Source organism: Calonectris borealis, chromosome 1 (genome assembly GCF_964195595.1).
Source record: "Calonectris borealis chromosome 1, bCalBor7.hap1.2, whole genome shotgun sequence".
Taxonomy (NCBI): Eukaryota; Metazoa; Chordata; class Aves; order Procellariiformes; family Procellariidae; genus Calonectris; species Calonectris borealis.
The window spans coordinates 14,372,561-14,397,511 of NC_134312.1; the positions used below are offsets into that span (position 1 = coordinate 14,372,561).

The 24,951-nt window shown below is 39.8% G+C and overlaps 1 protein-coding gene across 1 annotated transcript in view; it reads right to left on the minus strand.

Annotated features, from left to right (window-relative positions):
• Nucleotides 1–24,951, minus strand: part of RELN (reelin) — a 299,055-nt gene that overhangs the window by 89,950 nt on the left and 184,154 nt on the right. The window contains exons 12-20 of the mRNA XM_075144890.1: nucleotides 24,150–24,301; nucleotides 21,103–21,215; nucleotides 19,185–19,393; nucleotides 15,471–15,599; nucleotides 14,281–14,390; nucleotides 11,229–11,295; nucleotides 10,054–10,287; nucleotides 9,296–9,457; nucleotides 4,768–5,004 (exon numbers count right to left, since the gene is read on the minus strand). Of these exons, the coding sequence (XP_075000991.1) occupies nucleotides 4,768–5,004; nucleotides 9,296–9,457; nucleotides 10,054–10,287; nucleotides 11,229–11,295; nucleotides 14,281–14,390; nucleotides 15,471–15,599; nucleotides 19,185–19,393; nucleotides 21,103–21,215; nucleotides 24,150–24,301 (1,413 nt within the window). The remainder of the gene's footprint in view (nucleotides 1–4,767; nucleotides 5,005–9,295; nucleotides 9,458–10,053; nucleotides 10,288–11,228; nucleotides 11,296–14,280; nucleotides 14,391–15,470; nucleotides 15,600–19,184; nucleotides 19,394–21,102; nucleotides 21,216–24,149; nucleotides 24,302–24,951) is intronic.

Here is a 24,951-nt window from a genome sequence, read left to right on the forward strand (position 1 = left end):
AAGACTATTCTTAAATGTAAACAATTTAGGATAGGGATTGCATCTTTTTAAAGAAAATCATCACGCAAAAATAAAAAGTTACATTTAGTACAGTGGTAATGAAGAGAATAATCTAGTTCAAGGTTTCCTTTATGGTCGAGTAAGTTACAGTTTATCATCTTAAATAAGAAATCCTAATCTTTCAAAACCATACAATAAAACATATTATCTTCTACCCCTGTAAAATTCAAGGTCACAATGAAGTCAGTGTAAGGACTAGGAATAGAAGTCAGCACTCTTTTAAATGAATTCACTGACCCACACTGTTTTCTATAGTGTCCTTTCCAGAGAGAGCAGTTAAGCCATAAATGTCAGCATCCTACCTTAAAGCTTTAGAAGAAATTACTGAAAGCTGACATTAGTTTTGTCATTATCAAATTGCTATTAGTTGGCACAAGTTAAGATCCAGGCTCCTTTTTACTCTCTGACCTTGCTCTCTGTGACTTCATTTCCTAAAGGATGATCCAATTCATGGCGCCTTATGAAACTATCCAGTCTACGTCGATCAGCACCACAAACAGACTGAGGATGGACATTCCCTTCACTGCTGGGGCGCTGTCATGGACAACTGGACCAGAAGGCAGTAAGTTGCCTTGGAAAACTGTCTCTCAGCTGTTTGCTCTTTCAGTCAGTGTTGTCAGTGTTTTTCTTCTCAATGGGAAGGATAATTTTAAGTTGAGCAGAGGGTATAATGTACACTCGTCAGCATCTCAGAAGAATTTGTTTTTGCCCAAATTTATTTTTCTTCCAAACCTTATCCTGTACTTTTCAAAATGACCAAAACCTGAAAATTTAAAAGTTAAAGCTGATTCGGTCTGACATAGTTTTAATTTCTACAATGCAGCTTGAAATTTCATGGCTGATGTGGGAAATCAAAGTTTTACTGAAGCCCTCTTGGGAAATCTGTGCCAGCACAATCAGGTATCAGTTAGCTATGTGCAGTGTAATCTGCTGAAAGTTAAATGTAGCAATGATTTGGAAAATGATTTGGCATTGCCCACATAAACCTGGGCACAACACATCACAGTTACCTAAAGCTTATCTGAACAGAATAAAGGAGTCGAAACTAAACAGTTTGGTGAAGCATGCACCCAGAAGCTGTCTTCCCCAAAGTGGTGGAAGAAAGGTGAAGGACTGGTGCTCAGCATAGGTGCAAAGAATTAAATGTTTCATTTTGTCTTTGTCTCCACAAAAAATCCCTCTTTTCTATATTACTGGTGTAAAATTAGAAAAAAATTCTTAAACTCTGATCTTTTTTACTGGTGGCATTGAGGTCATGATTAAAACACTTTTAAGTTTAGTATTCATTTTTATGTAATAACTTAGCCACTGGATATTGTACACAGCACATTAAGTAAGCATCGTTTTAAAGTCAAAACAGCTCTTTAAAATGGATATTAAAGAAATGTGAAAAAGGAAGCTAGTGAGGAGATGAAGACAATCTGTGATGCTCCATAAGAAGCTCTTTTAAGGGGAGGAAATCACATTATGGGTTCACAAAGCCCTTTATCATCCACAAATTGCCTCCAGCTGAACAAGGGTAGCATTAAAGGTGGGGGCTCCACCTTACTTGCTGCTTCTTCGCTTTCCAGCTCTCCTGTTTACGTGGTTAGGGGTATGCTTTTCTGCTGGAATACCAAATGTTTTCTTTGTTTGTTCTGGGAGTCACGCAGCTGGAATACATTTCTGGATTTTGTAAAAGACAGACTACTGTCCCTGGCATAACAATAATTAACTAAAAAATCTTCAGAAATGAGAATGCAAAGGCTACATTTTTGTATAAATATGTAGCTGTGAGTTTGTTTCTAGCACATATATAATTAGACCTGTGGAGGCGCAGGAACACAATACCCATAGGTACCCTCAGAACAATCGCTCTCCCTCCAAGCACGGCCAACTAATTGGTACTTCTGGGACTGATATCACAGCCAATGTCAGCCAATCTGCGCTGCTCCAAACTGCTCTGGGATCCCCAGATTTACCACGTTTTCAAGGCCAGTACTTTCAGGAATACTGAAAAGCCACACAGATGCAGCTGATTTTGTAAAGCTGCATTGACCGAGAATATTGACATGATGGCCAAACGCTCACGCCAGCCCCAGCTGTGCTTCCATCAAAGACAGGAGATGTTTATGCCTTTTTACATCACATCATACCTACTTTGTTAAATAATTCCTAAAACGTATTAATATATTTTAATTAAGTCAATTACCTGAAAGAAACTTTCTGCATGGTACAGGGTAATAATTAATCTAAAAGACAGAACATTTTATAAACACAGGTAAACTATCAAGATGATGTAGGACAACTGTATTATATTGCTGCAAAAGGATAGTTCATTACGAGCCAGATTTACAGTCTTCCCCCAGGCTGCTCCAGGGACAGTGGGACACTCTATTGAGTGTCCGTTACATTGAGTTAAATCATAATGTCATAATCTGACTGAAGACAGTTTATTTATATAATGCTATTTTCTTTGTGTCCAGATGAATATTTAAAAAAAAAAAAGTTTTAGTGTCCTTATCAATATGTAAATGCATTTCAGCAAGTGGCTGTAAATATTTTGTAACACTCCAGAAGCATTTGAGTCAAAACCTTGCCTGTGTATGAGCATTTTGGAGAAGTGATGAATTAACATACATCATCAAACACTTCATTTAAAAAGTGTTCTGGAGTCCTTTCAGTATACCCAATACACTTGCTGTAATAAAGTCTAAGACCCAATCTAAAACGAAATGTTGACGATTACAATCAAATCAAGTGACTGTTCCAGATACAGACCATTCTAAACCACTCAAAAATCACCTTTGCTCAAAACATATGTATTCAACAAACCTCTCTTTTCTAAATGTAGTCAGAGAGTGGAAAGAATAAACTCTCTCTTCAACAAAAATAAAAATCCCTCTCATCAGTTTTCCCCAATTTTAAGGATAAATACTTCAGATTCTAAGGCAGAAACGGAGGCGTAATAGACAATTAAAGGCAATTCAGTGAAAATGGGCCTGGGGATGACACCCTGTAAAATGATTTATAGTGTATTTACCATAGTTCTACTAATGAAAAAGCAGTTGTCAGACTTTTCTCAAGAGGATGGTGTCAGTGCTACTGCAAACTCTGCTCATAGAAAGTCATGAGTTAGAAAATGAGAACCAAATGGACTCACAGCTGGGAAAAGCCAACAATAATTAATTTAACTAGCAGCCATTTGTACAGACTTTGTGTAAGTTTAAAAATTTCCCTTGAGAGAAACAAGGTCAGTGAAGGATAGAGTTCATGTCTTCCAGTGATAATGAAAAATACTTATACATAAATAGCAAGGAAATATTTCAAAGGCTTCGATTCTTTATTTGATGCATGGAAAGTTCAACATTTCCACTATGACTGAGCACTACAAATCCTAGACAATATATGGGATGGAGAATTTAGCTTAGCGTATATTATTTTGATTCTGATTTAGAGCCATAGGAGGAAAAACAGAGGAACGTCTGCTATCTTAAATAACATACTCCCCTCCCCATGATAAACCGGTCTTACAAGAACAGAGTGAAAACAATGTCATTAAAGAGCTTTCATTCCACTCTTTGATGAAGAAGATGCAAACAGTTTGAGCCCTAACATGTTGTTTCATTTTAATGAGCAGCGAGTACCTTCCTTGTCCTTATTAAAGTGGTTAATGGTGCTTCTACTGCCTCATTATCACTGCTAGAACACATTCGGTGTTGTTCCTACTGCTAAGCCAACTCCTTTTAGTTTGACAGATGATCAGAAAGTCAAATCAGATTGCTCAGAGATACTTGTTAATAAAATTCCAACAGTGTTTCTCTGAGTGCCCATGGGGACGCTAAAATTATTTATATTTTCTTGAGGTTTTCTATAATTACTGTGATTGTACTTTCTCCAAATAAATATATCTATGCCAATTAAAGCCATACTGGGTTTATATGTTGATCAAACTACCATGAAACTGTTATTTAGTTTTAATCAAAACATAGAGATTAAATTGAGCTTCCTTTGTATTAATTCCAAATGTTACACTTATGAACTCCAGAATTTAATTTTTGTGAAGCAGGTTAATGTTTTCCTAAAAAAGCTTATTTTTACACAATCGTAACAGAATTTTCTTCTTTGTTTTTCACTTCTTTTTCTTTTCTTGCTTTTTTTTCTTTTGGGGCAGGTGATGTTTTGTTGCTTTTGTTTCTAAATACACAGCACATTTCAGGAGTAATTGCAATATGTCATAATGCCGATCATAGTGTAAATGACTAAATGGATATAATACCAGACAAAATAACTACAAATGACTAATGTCATTCTACAAACATTCTGCTGCCTTTCTTTTTTGGAGTGTAACCGAATGGCTACAGATCTGAACAGATCTGAACATCACTAACAAAATATTCAGAGTCTGTACTTAACAGATTATTTCATAACCTGTATACCCATATTAATCTGACTGGATTTTAAGTGAAAATTTTCTAAATTGTTTCTATTAGGATATTCTTTAAATATTTTGTGGGGAAGGAATGCTACATTCAAAGTTCCCATCAAAAATAAACCTCTGTGCAATGGGTGTAAAAACTTACTGCTAATTGCAATTAGATAAACAACTGTATTTTTGTCCATAATGTGAGGATGAGGCACAATTACGCTGAATAGCTGCCAGGTTCTTAGCAGGGTGAATAGACAAAGAAAAGAAAAGTAGAAGAGAAATGAATATGTGTTTCTCACCAGAGAGTCCAGTCATGTCCACAGTAGGGCTGAACATTTCCCAGGTAGAATCCCAGAGACTGTGTGACTTCAACTAGGTTGGTGAAGTCCAGACTGATGCTATTGAAAAGCACAGAGGTCATGATGATTTCATCGATCGCCCACACATCTTCGCCTTGAGAAGAGTGATATGGTTGCCACCATCTGAACTGAATGCCAATCTGTCTTGCATCTTCAGGCAGCTCCACTGAAATTATTCTGGAAAACAAAACAAAATTATTATTGAAATTTTCACTGTTTGTAATAATTCCATGGGGATGTCTTTTATGGTTATTTTTTTCTTACTGACCCTAAAAATCATGGATTAAATTCAGCCCACAAATACCTTATCATCTACTGGTATAGCTTCTATCAGTGACAGGGACAGGGGAATTGTTAGTTCTCTTGGTAGTCAATGTATTTATTGAAAGACAGCCATGTGCAAAAGCCACCAATTTTGTAAATTTTGCTGCTGCTGTGGAGCTTTCTGTAAATTTTATGGTTGCTCTTGTTTGCCAGAAGGAACCTCAGTGCCCTCCATCTGAAACCCAGCCAGGGGTTAGGGGTAGGCCAGGGGCTTAGACTGCCAAAGGGATGATCAGCTGACAAAGATTTACAAATTCCAGCTCCACTTTCTCAGACTTGGTGGATTTTATCCTGATCTGGAGAGATGCATCTTCTTAACATCCGTGCTTGTTTCTGCACAGGAGTGTCATCATGCCTCTGTTGCTGTTGTCCTAGAAGAACCCATCCCTCTAAATTGCCACGTTCAAAGGGGAGAAGGTTCATCTTGTCAGACAGTGATTATGTGTAGTCTTTTATGGCACATACTTTTCTTCTGTAGTTGCATAGAGATGCAACTGGAGGTGAGTGCCAGGTGCTTCTCCTGGTATGCAAGGTCACCTGATTTGTCATGGCAACTATGTCAACAAACCTGTAATTGACAAACTGCAAAGAAAATTAAGAGTAATATCTAATTTCCAGGAGCAATTATCGTGTACAGCAGCAGGGAGCATGCATTAATTGCCACAGCAACAACACCTTCTTGAAAGCTCCATAAATCACCAGGACCATGGTGCCCCATGCAACACACATGAGCTGTGAAACAGGCTGGCAACAGGGATACTTGTCTCCGTCAGTGTACAATTACTTGCTGGCAAAAGAGTTTTCAGCAAGCTCATCATGTAGCTGATGTCTGTCTTTCTCTCTTAAAGGAAATGTGGATAAAATGGCAAATCAGGTAAATTGGAAACATCATTTTATACTTTAGCACCAAGTTTTTTGCAGATTTAAGGCTAATCTGCCTGTTGTAATGTTTTGTTCTGTGCGTATGAAACAGCCTTGTGCCTGCAGCGCTCTTAGTGCAAAACCACACTCTTAAAAATGACTTGCTAAACTGTCCTTGTAAAGAGTAGATTTATAATACTGCTGTTTAATGTCACATTGATTTTAAAGAAGAATAGGCAACAAAAAATCAAATGGCTTGGCTAAAGAAGTGGGAAGCACTCAAAAAGTCCTGGCTGGCATTTCCTAGAGCCCCTTTCTGCTGGTCGTAGACTGGAGAGAGCAGCATCGAGAAACAGCCAGAGGTGATGGCTGCTGTGTCACCGTGGCAAGGGACCAGCAGTGCACATACTTTATGTATGGCAGATACATTTCTTTTGCTGCTCAAGTAAACATGCTTGAATGACTTCATACTCTTCTAAGAGAAAGACCAAGCCCCATTACTCTCTGGCACGTGAATAAACGACAAGGACTTTATTTCTACCAAGGGTTCCCTAATAAGCAGCAACCCTATGACTTTTTGGGTCAATTTTTAAAGGCACAAATGACACTAAATAGCTGGTGATGCTAAAAGGCACCGATAGTTTTGTCTTCCATGGTTCAGTAGGGCGAAGCTGAGGAAAGCCGGTACCCTGGCTAGGAGGAGCACTGCATCCAGCGTACGCCGTGAAGCACTTGGCACTTGTGTGAGCTAATGCTCTGTTATAATCCTGGGCATATTTCTCTGATGATGGCTGTCTCTGACGCCTGCATCTTCCCTTTTACTCTTAACTCTTATAAGCTCACTCACGTGGACACTAATTCTCACTGACGGTAATTTACAGACAATCCTAAATCATGACATACACCACTGATACACCTATAGGATGTTAAAATATTTAACATATTAAAATAAATTTATCATCCCAGGGGATTAAGCAAACACAATTTAAACACATTGGTGTAAACTACTGTAAATGGCACATACGTTAGTATGCAGAACCTGACTACATCTCCAGTTATAACAGCTTCTCCTGTCTGGCTTTAATTTGCTGGAGATAGATGGAGAAGGAGGGAGATTGTTGCTAATGACTTTTCTGCTGCAGAAAAGAAGAGTGTTCCTACTAACATTACCAGCTACCATTAGATTTCTTAAAAACCAGCTGGGAGACCTTTGCTCTGATCTCATTCTTTCAAGCTATGCGCATACCTAATATTGAAAAGCCACCGCTGTTCTGCTCAGAAGAAAAATGCAGCTGTCAAATGTTAGCAGATTAAATGCACCTTTTCAGCAGAACATTAAATGTGTAATTATTTTTTGTATGACTGAAGATTAATTAAATTTCTGGATACAGATTGATTGCCAAACTTTGCAGCAGTCCATCTATGTTACCAAAAATGCTGATATTTTCAGACAACATGATATGAAAAGGTGAAGCTTTCTTCATGTTCTTCATCATAATTATTGCCAGCATTATCTTCAGGTTTGTATGTCTATCATTTTTCTATCTACCCAGAGTGGATATACATACCCCATGGCAAAACCCTTCTAACCTGTGTATGTTGTGCTTAGCTCTTTGCCCTGTCAGAGCAACAGAAATTAAGTGTTTCATACTTAATTTCAAAAAGCAAAAAAGGTCTCTGGCATCAATATAATTTACTACATTTTTATCTTAAACGTCATTAAAATCAGTCACTGGAATGTGTATTTTCCTTTTTGTTATAAAAATTTCATAGTGCTATATATTAAAAACCTTTAGGGAAATATAATTCCTACAGCTGTAATCTTGAATCTAAGAATTAGAAACAGGGCCATATAAAATATATATGTGACTATAATAAAGGACTAGAAGGGAAATTTTGAAGAAGGCTTATGAGTGTTCCAGTTTGTAGGATCTTTCCTTTGGAAACATTTAAAACTTCAGAAATTAAAGCCCACATGCAGTATACTTCTACCAAATACAGCTATTCCTCTCAGATTATTGAGTACTTCTTATAGCTCCCAGGAAATATATTTAATGTCACAAGTTTTTTTTCCATTAGAATATTCTTAAACACCTTTTGTATATTGTAATTTTGTATTGAGTTATTAACAAGATGAGGAAATCTTATTTTTTTTTTAAATGATCTGATCTGAGCTCAAGATATATAAATAATGAAAGTTATATGTAGCTAACGTATCTATATGTGCAGACGTATCTATAGTCCCACCCCTGAAGTTGACTCAGGCATTATCCTGGAATTGGAGGGAGGGGTAGGGAAGAGGACACAGGACAAAGCCACCCTTGGGCAGGAATGGACCAGCTGGGACAGGACTCGCGATGCCACCGTCGGCTCTGCCTCTCGTGTGCCCCTCGCAGAGCACCTCCTTTCATCAGGACTTACTGGTTCTGCTGCAGCACCTTGTGAAGGGGGATGTGTCCATGTTTGAGTGGGTTTGCACAGAGCCAGCCCAGATTGTTCTGGGCTTGCGGTACAGGTGTGCTCGTGGAGACTCCTGATTTTGCATGTGCTTCATTAAAATTGGTGGATGGTCTCACAAATGTAACAGTAAGTAATACCTTCTTCTCTAAATACATCAGATACATTCCTCTCTGATCTGACACCAAACACAGGTGCTGCTAGACGAGATGAGCTCTTTGTTCAGCTTCTTTGTGATTTGCACAATTCCCAGGCATGGACACTGGCAGGACCTCCCGGGGCACTGAGTCCAGCCCACAGGCACAGGCACAAAACCGTGCAATCCCCTTCATAACGGGAGCAGGCGCAATTTCCCTGCTGACCTGGAGACACCCTCACGGTCAGATTTTGTCTCAGCTGTCCTGCGCTGCCTGCGAACTCCTAATCCCAGAGGATGGTGTAGTGAAGGTATCTATGGCTTCAAAGCTACAAATAATTTATGTTAATTTATCTCTACAAGTGGCTGCTTCCATGGGAAGAGACATGTCCCTATTTCCCACAAGTACATTTCTTCCCTGCCTCTGCTTGTTCTGTCACATCACCTGAGACTCGGATGCCATTAAATCCATGTGTTCAGTTTTATAGAAGCAGGCAAAAATGGGAAGTGCCCAGAACAGCTGCAAAATTTTAAGGAAAAGTGGTAACTTTCAGTGGGCAGTAAAAGATCTTCACTCCACTCACTCCTGCACCACGTGGGCAGATGTACTTACTCTCCGCATTGCAGTGACTACCACTAGCAGCATTAACTGCATGTAGATAACACTCCTCATAATATTTTTGCATATACCTTGGCTCATGGTAGTTGAGATAAGAATAGTGTTCCAGTAGTTTCCAGGTAATCCCGTTGTCGTAGGAGTAGTGCAGCAGCACTCCTTCCCCGGGCTGGTTGGGTGCTTTGCAGGTACTCAGCACTGACTTGCTGCCCAGGCGTAGCGTGAACTGCAGGAACCTGGATGAGAATTACACAAATATTTATAGGGTGTCATATGCATAGCGTTGGGGGTTTTTTGGGGGTTTTTTTTCCTAACCAGGTTGCTTTCAGATCTTCTCAATCTAGACAAGTTTTGATAAATATCGGTTATGGGGTTTTGTATGTGCGATTTGTTTTTACTGTCAAGTAATGCAATGTGGCACATATAGTTAAAAAATGCCAATCATTACAGCATTTAATTATTTATTAGGCACTGAAGGGGAGGGAGAGATAGTGAATGGATCTAATCAGCTGCCACAAGCTGTCAAATAAACACAACCTTATAAATAATTAATTAGCACTTGGCTTTGACGCTCAGGTTTGATATTAACATTTCATATATTCCATCCGAGATGTACAATAACTTCCTTCCAGTCTGTTTTGGGCTCTGTTGTTTACAAAGCAGGAGGAAAAAAGGCAAGGCTATGAAATCATCGTTCAAATATGGAACTAGGAGTTTTTAAAAAAACCTTTTCCTCCTGATAAAACAATCAGCTTAATAATACACAAGGTTGTGGCTGGAAGGGGAAGGGTTCCCAGTTCTTTGCCTCACATTTCTGCTCTCTCCCTCTCACCTGGACTGGGAGCTGTCAAGGAAGGAGGTGATAAGCTGGCGCCTCCCATCCTTGTTGAAGACCAGGGCCTTGCCGCTGGCCAGGACCCCGCAGCCAAAGCTGACCTCAGCCCCCCGGATGGAGTAAAAATTGTGGTAGGAGGAGAGGCGGGAGCTGGCGAAGCTCTCCGAGATGAACACGGGGAAGGTCTGCGATGCCATCTCACACGCCGGCCCTGAAAAGCCGGGGTCGCACCTGGGGGTGAGGAAGATTGAACAGCATTATTAATGACCCATCTTCTCCTGTGGTTGGTTGGCAAACCAACACCGTGGCTGCAGTTGTTCATGCACCGAAGATGTCTACAAAGTCCCTCTCAAATCTAAGGACCAAGAACCTCTTTAAACTTTATTAAGGTATTGCGTAGCCAATGACTTTCTTTTAGCTAGTACTTACTTTTCCACTTTAAAAAAATCATAGTTATGAACACCCCACCAATCTACACATAACACACAATACAGAAATATTTTTATTCATTTTTGAAACAAAAATACTGCTGACATAATTTACAGTTGTTCATATGTAAAATGATTAATTTGCTTTTAACAGTAGCATGTCAGATGTGATTACAAGAAACTGAATAACAGAACGCCCCGTGGGTCACGCTCTTGTTAATACCTAAAAATAGTTACACCAATATTTTGAATCTGCTTACTGATTTTGAGTAAGTACCTTTACTTTTTAGGCTGGACTGCTTTTAACAAGCCAGACTTTCAGAAAAAGTGGAGTGTTGACCTTCTGTCCTTGAGGTCTGTTAGGCTATGGGATATTAGAACTATGAAAATTGTGATTCTTTCCCAAAATCTAATATAAAAGCAATACAGTCCCAAATCACCTCTAAAACCAGTAAAAAGCATGCATCACTGACATTTCAGTGTGCTCTGTAGCACGTTTTAAGGTGAACTGGAAGTTAGACTGTCTCCCAAAAGAAAATTATAGAAAAAAAATTAAATATGCTGCTGTTTAGAAAGATTGATCTTTAGCTCTCCAGTGAGCTTTATGCATTCTAGGGGCTATGCTAGTTTTATATTTAGTCATCTCAAAAAGCAAGGGCTGAAATGAAAATCATTTCAACTTTCAGATCATCAAGTGAACTATGTGACAGAAATTGAATACGAGTACTGAATTATAACTCTTACTTGCAGCCATTTCTAGTACACTGTCCTCGCCCTGAGCAGAATTTGAGGCAAGATGGACCAATATAAACTGCAGAGAAAAGAAATCAGTTAAATTAAGGGTTATGTTATGTGATAAACTGAATATAACGAATACAAGAAAGTATACAGACCTGATCATACAGGTATTGTATTTATCTTAATCCCACTAGCTGGAAGAGGTCTACAAAAGGATAAAATGCATTTGACTGTATCCTTCTGTAGAAATGAGTAATGGAATTTTGCTCTGTGTCAAGGATAGCCGGGGATAATTTATTATTTAATGGGTAAAGTCTATGTGTGGCTTGAGACACTAGTGATGTTTTAATTCATGTACCTGATTTTTCTAAGACTGTGAATCAGATGATTTGCTATGCATTGACCATTTTCTTGCCTTCCCCTTTCTTCATCTTATTTCTGAGATGTAATCTAATGTATATATTAGTACATTCCAATAGCAGTCTTGTAGATTTTTAAAATGTATCGCTGCTTCTCTCTACTGAAATCCACATACTTAACTTCCCTGGACTTATTGGAATTAGAATCTGCCCTGATATATCAGTATTAAGTAACTATTAAGTATCATACACTTTCACTGATTCTTTCAAACGGAATAAAACTCCAAATCATATGCACTCAAAAATACCCCAGACTTGTTTTTCTCTCTTACTTCATCTTCCTCCAATGACTCCTAATCAGCAAGGTTGATATTTTGTGAAAAATATGATGGAAAGATGAACAAATGCCAATATAATCTACATCTCATTGTACCACTATAAAGAAAAGCATTAAGCTGAGTATAGACCAAATGCATTAATCTGGGTGTAGCCCAAAGTGATAACTTGTGGGCAATGTTCTTTCAATACAATATGATAAACAGGCCTTAACCATGAATAGTGTCATCTTTTCTGTTGAAGAATGCCTATTACTTGGAGTTATCTACTTGCACTGTGACTTTTGGAATGTCATCCAAATAGCCACCGGTTTGAAATAATCTATAACAAGCAGTACTTATTCCCTCTCTTAGTTTTATGATGTTGCCCATCATAAGAGTGTGTCAGTACTCCCTGGCAGATGCACTCTAAATCCGTTAGCTGCTCCCTGTAACTAACTCCCCATCAGACTTCATGTGATTTCTAGATTTTCTCACATTTCAGGGCGCAAAAATTCTCTTCTGTCTGTTTGATTTATTTGTTTCTTTCGAGGTCTTTTTGAGGGGGTGGTAAAAGTAGAAGGGTTAAAGATGTAATGATGTCATTCAAAATGAAAAAAGCTTTATGAAAATTGGCGGTTTTCCAGTGTTTCTAAAAGATGGCCAGCTTCCAGATTTCATTTAAAACTTAATTCACATAAGAAACAGTTGTGAAGCTAAAAGTCAGAGTACTGAATCCTTGGAAATCTTCCTCTCTTCAAGAATTTGAGTGGCTTGCCAATATTTATAAATCTTTCCCTACAAAACCGAAGTGCAATGCTTCAGTTCCACTAGTACCTAACAAAGGAGGCATGCAAAACCTCATAAACACGTTCATCTTTAAGACTTGATTGCCACATCATGGTTCTACACCTCAGACAAATTTCAGAGCAGGCAGTTTTTAGGCAGTTGGTTGATAAAATTGCTTTTGAGATGGTACAGAGTGGAGCATGCAGCATCCTTTGATGAAATTGTATTTAGTTGTACAAGCAAAGGTAGTGCAGATATATGAATTGCCCATTAATTTTCAAAATCTTGTTGTTTTGTTCTGTTGTAAAGAATTTGGATTGTTGCATTGATTTTATCTTGCTCTTATTTCTGTGAAGTTCTGTGAGCATCTCCAACACAGTCTGCATTTTGTTAGGTAGCAACTCATCTTTGCAGATACTCACAGATATCTTCTTATGTGTATATAGCTACATTTCCCCTTCATTTTACTTTCTTTTGGATGTAAATCATCCTCTCTAAAGACAAGCATGAATACTCTACCCAGAATGCCAAGATGATGCTACTTCCCATTAATGTGATTAAGAGAACAATTTTCATTACTTTTTGTAAAAAACTTTCATTTGTAGCATAACGTTATCAAGGCAGCTTCAAGAACTTTCTTTTCAAAACTAGGCAGTAATCTATTTTAAGAATTTTGTAAAATGTAACTATTTACCATTCCCAGGCTTCATATCAAACCTTACCAGGAATCCCTACAAAATTTCACAGGCTATTGTACATCACCATAAGTCTTTAAATTACATACTTCACAAATCTAACAAAACAAATTCTGGAGGTACTTTAATTAGTCCCAAAACATCCAAGGCTAATGAGCAAAGCTAAAAAATTTGCACTTTCTCATAGTTAGCCCTTTCAATCATACTTATTTCTGCATTTCATAGCATGATCTATTTTATCCTGTGTTCCTAAATATTTTTTCTGTGCTTTAAAGTATTTCCTTTAAAGACTGGCCCCGGTTATCCTCTGCACTAAGTTTTATAATTATATGGGTCAATATAAGCTCCTCTCAGTTCTTCACATCCATTTAAAGAACAGGTAGGTGAAAAATAATTTCCGAAAAGAATAGTTCTCTGAAACAGATGCTACTTTCCGTCTGAAGATATTGTAAACAATGTAAAAGTTTTGTCAGTGTTTGGTAGCAACATTGCTTTATGAAGGTCTTCCATGTCCAGAAGGAAAAATATGTCCCAGATGCTGTAACTGTTGCTTAGGCTGGCGCAGCACATGTCCTTAATAGCACAGTGTAGGACCTATTTATGTAATTAGGACTAAGCGGTCAGAGGAAATGTTATATTAAGCCCTCGCCACCCACATCTTTTCCTGCAAAGCATTCAATTAAAAGAAAAAAAAAGGGTAATCTGCTAGGCTATTGGCTTTTCAAATGACAGAATTCCCCTCTAGCTTCAAAATGCACTTGTTACCAAGTGAGATACGGAGAAAAGGAATTTAACAAACAGAAAATCCTTTGACCTGTGATTCTGGAAAATATGTTTACTTGGAGCAGCATATAAAAATTCACTCTTCTGATGTATCATGATCATGGATAAGAATACTAACTATTATCAATTGCCCACATATTTCCAAGGATCGGTCCTGTTTGTCTCCATCGAATCCTGGTGTCACTTGTCAACGCTGCATTGGGAAGGGGAATAGTTATTCGGTTCCACCTGAAATACATATAACACAAATACTAACATTTTACACTAGTAGTTGTTAAGCGACTGTATGTTTTGCATACTTATACTGGAAGCTTTGTGTGAATTTTTAATTCTAAAATCTGCTCAAATTAAGCAATGAAATTACTGCAGCTTTTGAAAATATAAATGAAAAAAAAAGAACATGGCCCATGATATTTTCATACAATATATGAATGTTAATTATTCCATTATAAAACCCAGCCATTTTTCCCCCTGTATGAATGCACGAAGTCAGCAAAGGTCTTAACCTGCTTTGCTATAGCAACTCCTCCATCACAGTGAATATCCCTAAATTGCATGCTGCATTAAACCTTTCCATATGCCTGAGCTCTGTTTGGTGGAAGCCCTTGGGGGTTAGAAGAGGGGCACAGAGGATTTGGCCTGCTGTGGTCTGGGCCATCACTCTCATGTCATCCACAGTGGCAACACTTCCTACGCACACCAGGGGTAATGGTTCCTATGAAAATGGTACAGAAATGGGAGTCACCAGATCATAGCAATGCTTCAACTACGTTCTCTTCTCATGGCCATACCCGCTGCTCTGAAGTGCCTGTGGAAGCTGGGGTACAGAGGGATACAGAGCCATGGGATTTGCGCTATGCAACAAGATGTCACAGTTCATTTTGTGGTCAGAACAGCACCAAAGAGACTTAATAAAGAGAAGGGTTGATATAAGCAAGTGACATGAACAACCATCTCCATCTGCAGAAGTACAGAGTAAATATGGCTTTGACTGATGGTTCCTCTGACTAAGAAGAAAACTTTGACAAGGTGTAACTTTTCTTTTAATTACCAGCATGCTGTCCACAGGTCTTTTTTGTAATTTATCTTTAGCATCAGAAAAATAATATTATACCACAGAAGCAGCCCCATATATTTCAAATTTCATTACTGGGCAGCCAGGGAGACCAGAACACTCCTTCCTTGCTGTCCTCAGCTAGTAAAAAATGAAAGATGACATGGGGTTGCATGCTTTGCTGCTTTCTTCTGTCACCTATAATTCACTTCTCTAATCTTGCATCTCAGTTAACTTTGCGAGAACACTCTCACCCGCTGTAATTTTCAGAGGCGTAGATGGTGCTGTGGGGGAGGTGAGGCCCAGCACATATCTCAGGCAAACACTCGGTGTGGAGCAGGGACCAAGAGCGACCATGGTTGGTTGAAAACTCCAAGCTGACGCTGATTACACAGTGAAGGAAAGAAAGGAGAAAGACACCATGAGCCCACCTGGCATAGATATGAATGTAGAAGTACCAACACTGAGAACCACCAAATCTGCTGTTCCTAATAACTGATGCTGAAACGTGAAATAATTTTAAGCAGTCTTTGAATACAAAAAATCCTGAAAATACGAACATGAAACAAATCTGAGCGTTTAAAAATCAAAAGGGTAGCCTATAGACTAAGGATTGCCTAACACCTAGTCCTTGTTTGGCCACCATCTAGCTAGTGTTTTTATGCTGCTGCTGTTAAATGAGCTGATGTTACTCTTATATTTCAGCTAGAAATGGTTTCAAAAATAATGAGGAGAAAACCTGGATTCATCAGAGCTAGCAGCATCATGTGAGCACAGGACTCTTGTAACTGCCAGCTGCTAACCATTACAACTTCAGAAGGTGGTAAAAGACCACTAGTTACTCATGCACTGGCTGGCTCTTCCCTTCCTGTGCAGACAAATATTAACTTCATTCGACTCCTCAGTCATCTGCATCCTCCACCCATTGTGCTTAAATGGAGATCAGAAAAACACAATGGAAAGTGAAAACGGCCAGCCCCCACCGAGGACTGCAGAGGGTGGAGGGGACCTGGGGAAGGGCACCCTTCAGGGAGCCCCCCTAGCAGGCAGAGCCCCCGGGAGCCGTGGAAGCCTCTGTGCTGCCCAGCCTTAGTGGTCTTTGGAGGCTTCCTCCAACCTCACAGAGCCTGGAGTGCTCAGTGGTGAATTTTGTGAGTCATAGGGACACAACCATATGCAAAAACTCCAGATTTGCTGGGAAAAAGGCGGCTGTTCTCTGGTTTCGTTGACTAGCAGTGAATCAAACCACCCATGTGCAGATAGTGACATTAGAGAACTGGAAACTCTATGAGACCATCCACTGAGTCTATGACAATGAGTTATTAAACCCATTCTCCCAAAAGTTCATTGACAAGTTCTGTTTTCAAAAAGCTATTACTAGAATTTTTTCCTTCCCTGTTTCACTGCATATTTTAAAAAACCACTGTTTATAATCTAGGAGTGTAAGGAAATCCTTAGATCTTTTACATTCTGAGGACCTTGAAAAAGTAACATAAGAAGTACTTGATTTATTAAGGATTTAGTATTTTATTGCAATACTCTTGTAATTTCTTCCATAAAATTAGCTTGTAATATTCTGTTTTATTTTAAGTAATGTCAATGGAACATTATAAAAGTCATAATTCATCACCTCAATACTAGATTATTGGATTATAACTTTTCCTTTTCATTATAATTTGCTGACAATATTACTTTATTTAAATGTACCATCACTGTGATATTGTAAGTGTGTATTAAAATGGTTTATGGAGGTTTTGACTAATTTATTTCAGATTTAACTGTACTGATACCTTGGAGGGTCATATTTACTGCATATATTCAGTGCAAGTCTCTCACATTTGCAGTAATGAAAGCATTATGAATAATGCTGTAGACCAGGAGATGAGAAATGCTGCTGTGTTTGGGAAATACAAATAGGGATAATGGGGACCTAGTGCTTCTTTTGTTATGAAGAAGCTCACTTCTGCTTCAGAAATAGTTTACGTGAAGGAAGAATATTAATCTTTCAAAATATATACCAATGCCCATCAGATAACAGACAGAGACAGAGACTTTATATAACACATGTTTACAGGCCAGGGGTGTTTACAGGCAAAGTTTTCACTTTCCATGTAGAAAAATGTTGCTGCCTTCCCTTCCTATCAAATACAAGTGCAATGCCTTGATTTTTGCTGCCCCTTGCATTCTGCTGCCCTGCGTGGCTGTTAGGACTGCCAGTGCTAATGCAGCTCTTTCCAGTTGGCAGCAGATGCCACGGGACATGGATGTGAAAGCATTTACAGTCTCTTACTTCAAACTCTTGACTCTGGAAGAATATAGAGTAATGTAATCCTCATAAAATATCAGGTTAAACAGTCTCACATGTACATAAGGAAAGAGGGACAGTGGACAGTTTGGTTTTGGGTCCCTGTCCTGGTTCCGGCTGGGACAGGGTTAACTTTCTTCCCAGTAGCTTGGGGGGTGTGCTGTGTTTTGGGTTCAGTGTGGAAGGAGCGTTGATGGCCCATTGATGCTTTGGCTGTTGCTGGGGGATGCTTGCACCGGGAGGGGGGAGCACAGGCGGGGTGGTGGACCCAGCTGGCCAATGGGGTATTCTATACCATGTGACATCATGCTCTGTATAAAAACCAGGTGTGTGGGGGGGCTCGCCCCCCGTTCATGACACGCGGTCGGCGGTCGGTGAGCAGTTGCATTGCGCATCATCTGCTTTGTGTATTCTGTTATTGTTGTTGTTCTCGTTATTCTTACTGTTCTACTTTGTTTTATTTCAATTATTAAACTGTTTTTATCTCAACCCGGGAGTTTTCCTACTTGTGCCCTCCCGATTCTCTCCCCCATCCCACCGGAGGGTGGGGGGGAGCGAGCGGCTGCGTGGGGTTTATTTTTGCTGGCTGGGGTTAAACCACGACAGTTCCCTATTTGAAGAAGGATGTTAAGAAACTGGAGAGGTGGAGCAGAGGATGACCAAGATGTCTGTGGCCTTGAGCCCCGAGCTAGGAGGGGCTGGGCAGCTGGCTTGCTCAGCCTGGTGGGAAGGGGTGAGCTATGGCAGCCTGTGATGGTGCAGAGGGCACTCACAAGGGAGGCAGAGCCAAACTCTCCTCAGTACTGGCAGGCACAGTAGAAAGGGCAATGGCCATAAAGACACGGCTTCAGAGTGTTGGACTGGACATTAGGAAACACTTTTTCACTTGAGCAGGTCACCCAGAGAGATAGCACAATGTCCTTCCATGGAGGTTTTCAAGTCATGATAGGCAAAACCGTGGCTGACCTGATCTATCCTGGTAACAATCCCACCTGCAGCAGCAGGTTTCACTAGACGACCTGTGGAGGTCCCTTCCAACGAACATTTCTAATATTCTACAAAATATGGAGCAGTAAATGACTCTCTTCTTTCCCTTTCCCTCCCCCTTAACTCCATGGAAAAAATAATGTTGAACATCCCAATGAAGTGAAGCCAGCAAGAGAGTTCTGTGGTCAGCGTACAGGCAGCGAGGTCCTCATACTGATGGTTGTCAAGATGAGGGCCGTATATCACCAGTCTTACAAGAATTAGATATGCTTGTGGCATCAGTAATCTCTGGGAGGTCAGTAGGGCAGGTTTCTGCCACTGCCTTTAATACTTTCCCTCTTACAAAGAATTAAGAGGTAAATCTCATATCCATTAGAAACTGGAGCAAAAGTTGCTCTGAAATCATGAGCATATTTCAGAATAATGGACTAAGAAAAGCAAGTTTTGACCTGGAAAGTCTATTTGACCAGTCTATTTAATAGGCTCCTTATTGCATATGAGGTCTATAAACCTAGGCCTGTGGAGATCAGGAGACACATTAGCTTCTGAACAGCTTATATTTGTCATTATTAATTGGCTTCATTTGGAGAAAAAAACCCCAAATATTCATATAGATGCTATAAACCAAAATGTGCTAGAAAGCTGATAATCAAAAGAGAAATCTCGCCTGTTGTACCTGTTACCAGGTTGATAGGTTCCACAGCCCAAATTGATGGAAAATTGGATCATGTGAGTCACCGTGGAAGGGAGCACTGGAAGGACATGGAAGTAATCCACAGCCCAGACATTCCTGTTGTGGCCTTGGTGACTCTTTTGCTTCAGGCAAAACTTGGTTGCTGGAGTCTGCAGGTCCGGACTAATGACAACAGAAACCAAAGATGGAACCTTTAAAAGAAATGAGATCAGGCTTAAATAAAACAAATAATATTTTAAAAAGTCACAAGGTACTATTTAAAATAGAAAAGCAACTTCAAATGTGCTGAACCAAACATGTACTTTTCTCTCTCCTTGCTTCATTTCTGTTACCTTTTTTTAGCCACCTTTTTCCACAGAAGATCCCCAATAAAAACATTTTATATTATGTGCATAGCTATTAACACTTTGGACACCAGTGCTGCTTACCACCTTAGTGGGATCAGTTTGTTTGGTTGTAAAGACCCTGTAGAAAAGACTGTATCTTCTGTGTTCTGAAAAATACTAGTTTGTTTTGTCAGTGCTCAGCTGGTAATGGAAGATGATATTTGTCCTGCAGCCCTCCAGCTCACAGAAGCAAACGCAGGGTAATGGCAGGTCTAGTCTGAATACGTGAGAATGGAGCACCAGCATGAGTTCACAGGCGTGCGTAGGGAGGATGTTATGTTGTGGAAATAAATGAAAGCACTGCTTTACGAAGCTTAGCCTTTGTGCTAAAGCAATGTAATTAGACCTTCATTATGTCAAAAGAGGATGTCAGCTTTAAAACTTCTTGTTTTAAAAAAAACTCCACAATGAAGTCAGTGTAATTTCAGATCCTATCTCTCCCCGAGTTCCCCAATTAATTTTTTATTATTTTACAATTATGGTTTCCTGATTTTTAAAAAAGTTCTACCCCATCTTTCACACAGAAGCAGGCGAGGAGGGAAGCCACACACAATGAAACAATGCAAGTGACTCAACCAAACCCAGGCCAAACCCTACTGTAAACATTTGCTCTCTGAATGCTAGTTACAGGGACAATGCACACAGACCTGTGCTTGAAATCAGCTGCATCTTTACCACCAAATTTCCTACATACTGTATAAGCATACTGCATTTCGATCTCCAGCGCATCCACGTGTGTATGTATTACGTATCAATTTTTGCTATCTTTTTTACAGCAGCAGAGTAAGGACACCTCAGGGCTGGGTTACTCAGGGTAGACGTGGTCTAAGTGCTTCCTTGCCCTAGACAGGAAGGATCCTGACAGCAAGCTGGAGGTCCTTATTGTCCTGCCTGGGTGGTGGATGTGGTTGGAAGGAGGCTGCACTAACGGCAGAGGAGAAGCTGCCTGCGCACACTGCCAGCAACCACTTGACTGAGTTCATACCCGCATCACTGCAGACCCTCTAAGAGGGCACACAACTGTATTCAAAATGGAAATAAAAAGTATAAAATGAAATTTCCTGCACCAGGTGCAGGAAAGACATCCAGGCATTTCCCAGTCGCTCTCCTCCCAGCCACTGATCTCACCATGACCGACCCTCTCAGGACGTAGCTCCCGAGTATCAAACTGTGGCTAGCGGGAGCTTGACTGGAGACAGGAGTAATTATTTGTGAGGAGACGTTATCACCAAGGCTTTCAGCTGATGGCTGAAAACTTTTGCCCGTTGCCCATTTGCCTGTTATCCCAGCACTAGCCAACGCCGCAGTCCTGCTCTGGGGTGGAGTAATCAGCAATAACTGCAGAGCCGTGTCGCAGAGGCACCCTATCATTGAGAGATCCGCACGTGATTTATGTGCTTGGGAAGATCATGTTTGACTGCCCCTATGCAATGCAACACACAACATTGTTGTGATGGTTTAAAAATAGATGGATCTATCCATCCCATCCACCTACTTTATTTAAGACGACTTACCTTGTAAGCAGCATAGGTCAGGGTATCAAGAGGTATGTGTTCCCTCCTGCCTTCAATCTTGGCATAAAGTATGACATCATTTTCATGGGATTCTCCAGAATCACAAGTTCCCCCTGTACAACACGCATTTGAGGGAGAAAAAAATTAATTGAAGCCCTTGTTATTGGAAAGTGGAATCATATTATGCAGCCGTAATTACACAAATAATTACAACCAGATGCTATTTAACTTGGGATATGAAACAAAAGAACAGCAGCCCTAAGGACACAATGTATAAGAACTATTTGATCAGATACACCATGCCAGAGATCAAGAGGGTTGACAATTATGAAAACCTCAAGTAACGCTCTTAATCAGCTTATCAAAACAATTTTAATAGAAAATGCTGTGCTCAAAGCAATACTTCTATCTGTATGCTTTAAATCCTAGTTACATAGAAATGTTCTGCTTTTTGAGTTCTCATCAGTAAACTGTTATTTAGTACTCACACTCTGTGCAGCTGATAGTTTGGCAGCTGAGAATTTGCTCTTAGTAGGAAATGAGAAAGGCTGCTCTGTACCTTTTTTGTTGTGCTGCTGCTTCTTCTATCTACACCATATCCTAAAAGGAATGGATGGAGTCTATTGTATCACACAAAACGTGTGCCATGGTTGCCTCACTGGAATGGGGCAGCATTGGAAATATCTTCATATTGGTAGAACCCAAAACACTTATTAATCTTCTCTGAGAGAGGAGACGTATTGGCAAATTTGGCAAATTTGAGCTCTGCATTATAGTTATGATATGGACATCATCACGCTAGTTTGGTGTTCTGGAAAAAAGTTTTTAAAACAAAGTATCTGTAACTGAAACAGGAAACATCATTTCCCTGTACACTATGGGTATTGCAGGTATTAAAAAAAAAACGAAAACAAAACAGAAAAAAACAGGATGAGGAAGCTTCTTTGAAAAGTCTGTAAAGTAGAAGAAAGGTTGCATATATGAAACACTTTCTCTGCTATTTTCACTACAGATGGCTGGTTCTTGGAGTGGAATAGACAGAGCAGTCCAGAGAGCTAGATAAGATGTGCATCTTTGATGTGTATTATACTGTAATAAGGAACATTCATGTGTCCTTTCAAATCCTCTGCTTGCCTGAATGTTTAAACTATTATTTATTTAATTTACAAGTATGTACAGAATACATTTTTCAAGTGATATCCCACTATCCTCTGTGCCTGCATGTGCTGACAACTTCTCCTCTAAGTTCAGAAGGTTGAGCAAATTTCTTTCCTGTTTCTCTTGCAGGTGTTGTAATGCTTGGAAGAACTGGGAAAAAGCATCCTCTTTTTCCTGTGCTTTATTGGTAATTCATGTAACACAGAGATGTGCGACAATTTCGGACAACTCATTAAATAACGGGTGTTTTTTCTTGTTGATTCAGAAGGTTGCTTGTGGAGGTCACAAGTTTAGTCTCTGCTTCCTCCTTTATTATTCTATTATTCTCTACTTTTAAGCAAACCCCCTCACCTCCTCTAAACCTGGTGTTGAGAGAATAACCTCATGCAATTTCCTTTATGTGCAAAATAAAAGTTCTGGAAAAACAGTGAGGTACTGAATGATAACCACCATGTTCATAGGGATTTTAGCCTGTTGCCACACCGAACTAATACAGTTGCACTGACAACAACAGTGGGGAGGGGAAGTGGGCAGGACAGGTTTGTTCCTGGCTGCTTTCTTATCCCTGGTGAATCTCTGAGGTTGCACTTTGTCCCAGCAGGGAAGGTCCAGATCAGTGCTTTTCACTAGGGACGTCTCCTCCAAGACTGTAGCATGCTGTAGCACGCTCTGAGTGAATCTCACCCTGGGCCGATACATTAGCAGAGGAAAATGTTCATGAATATAATAAGAGCTTCTGAGCAGAAACTATTCTCTGGGTTCAGCCAGATAAGGCTGTCCCACCTTTGTGCTACTCCTATCTCATTCTCGGGTGCAACGCTGTTCACTCTGATGGATTAACACCAGGCTCCACATGGATATGACTGCGGGAGGATATGACAGGTACCTGTAAAATCCTCTATGATGTGGTGAGGATGACAAAGATACGACCATCTCTTCTAATACAAGAAGTAAGGGGCATCAAATGAAATTAGAAGGTACAAGACAAGATACTTCTTCACGTGAAGAATTGTTTAACTATGGAGTGGCTACAGGGTCTTGTGGGCACAACAGGCAGGTTCGGTTGATAAAAATTAGTACCTAGGATCATTTTAGACAATATAGAGGGACCTGCCTGACCTACCTGCTACTCCAGCAGGCTGTGCCTCTCCCACAGATCCTGGGTTATATCTGATAGTCTTGTGCTGATATCTCAGATATGCTTGGACACCTCAAGTGCCAACAACAACCTGTGCTTGTGTAATGAACCTTGTCTGAGACTGAACAAGAGTGAACCCACACCTATGTGTGCACCAGGTACTTAAGCTTCCTTTAGATCAAGGGAGATCCAACCCATGCAGTCAGAGGAGTCCAGGGAGCTGCGCAGCTGGTCTAGCACAGATATCTCACGGTGAGCTGAATGGGTTTCTCCGGCAACGGTACTGACCACGTCTCCTCTAATTATAAAGGAAGTCTAGACACTGACCTTACATGGACACACCTTCATGTAACTTCTACATTAAACTGTTTTAACCTGGAGCTAAATGCTTATACCAGCCCCCCAAAAAATGGCTGCATAAATCCATGGAAGAAACGCCCACCAAGGGCTACTAAACCCAGAATGCCCTGTCTTGTTCAGAAAGATTTTCATCTGCAAGTCAGTGCCATTTGGGAGAATATTTTTGGGAGGCCTATTTATGTGCCCACCATGTTTGTACACCTGAGTGGGCACCCAGGAGGGTGGGCTCTCGGTCTGACCGAGAGTGGCCAGTTTTACATCCTGATGAGTATCACAGTCATGAATCAGAGCTGTCCTTTTCTGAGGAGTATTTAAAATGGTTCTATGCGCACTGCGCAATTTAAATCTCACGTGCTCCACATGTTGTATTACATTAGGAATATATACTCACCCATACTGAAATAAAATCTTAAGTTCCCATAACCTGTAGTGTCCATGTATGGAGTGCATATTTTTCTTTCTCCGTCTCTGAGAAATACCATAGCTGAGCCAGATTCCAGTGTCCCACATTCAGTACCAATGACGGCTCCAAATATGTCCCACCTGGAGAGGTCAACAGTGGGCAGAGAATGTGCAGAGGCACGTTACCGACAAACTCATACAAAACATGTTCTAGGAGTTCATTTGTACATACAAAAATAGCTGCTGCTACTCTTACAGAGGACAGGCAGTGTTTCAAATATGATTCCTATGACATTATTTACATATTCAATACTAGTTTTTAAACTCAGTGGACTCAAATAAAGCAAAGCAAATGTAAATATTTTAAATAAATTGGCAGGAAAGCATGAATTACCAAAAAAATGAGGCTTTTAATGAATGCTATTACCAAATATTTAGTGTTGTGTTGGTCTATCATCTTCATTACTTTTCTGGCATAAAAATGTTTAAAATATAATTGCATTCTGTTTCATTTCGTATAATCTAAGGTTTATAGATCAATGAAACTTGAAAAGTCATATGCCCGCCACATCTACTATACGGTCATTAAATATATAGGTAATAGCTGAAAATGCTCTCTTTTCATCTTTTTGAGCATTTAGGGTAACAGTTTTTAACTAACACATGAATAGAGTATGAAAAAAAAGACTGCTGTGATTTTAATATGTGATGATACAATCTTTCTCAGTTTTTCTGTGGAAAATTTTCTCTTATTTTTATTCAGTGATAATTAAAAGAGCTGTTGCAGAATT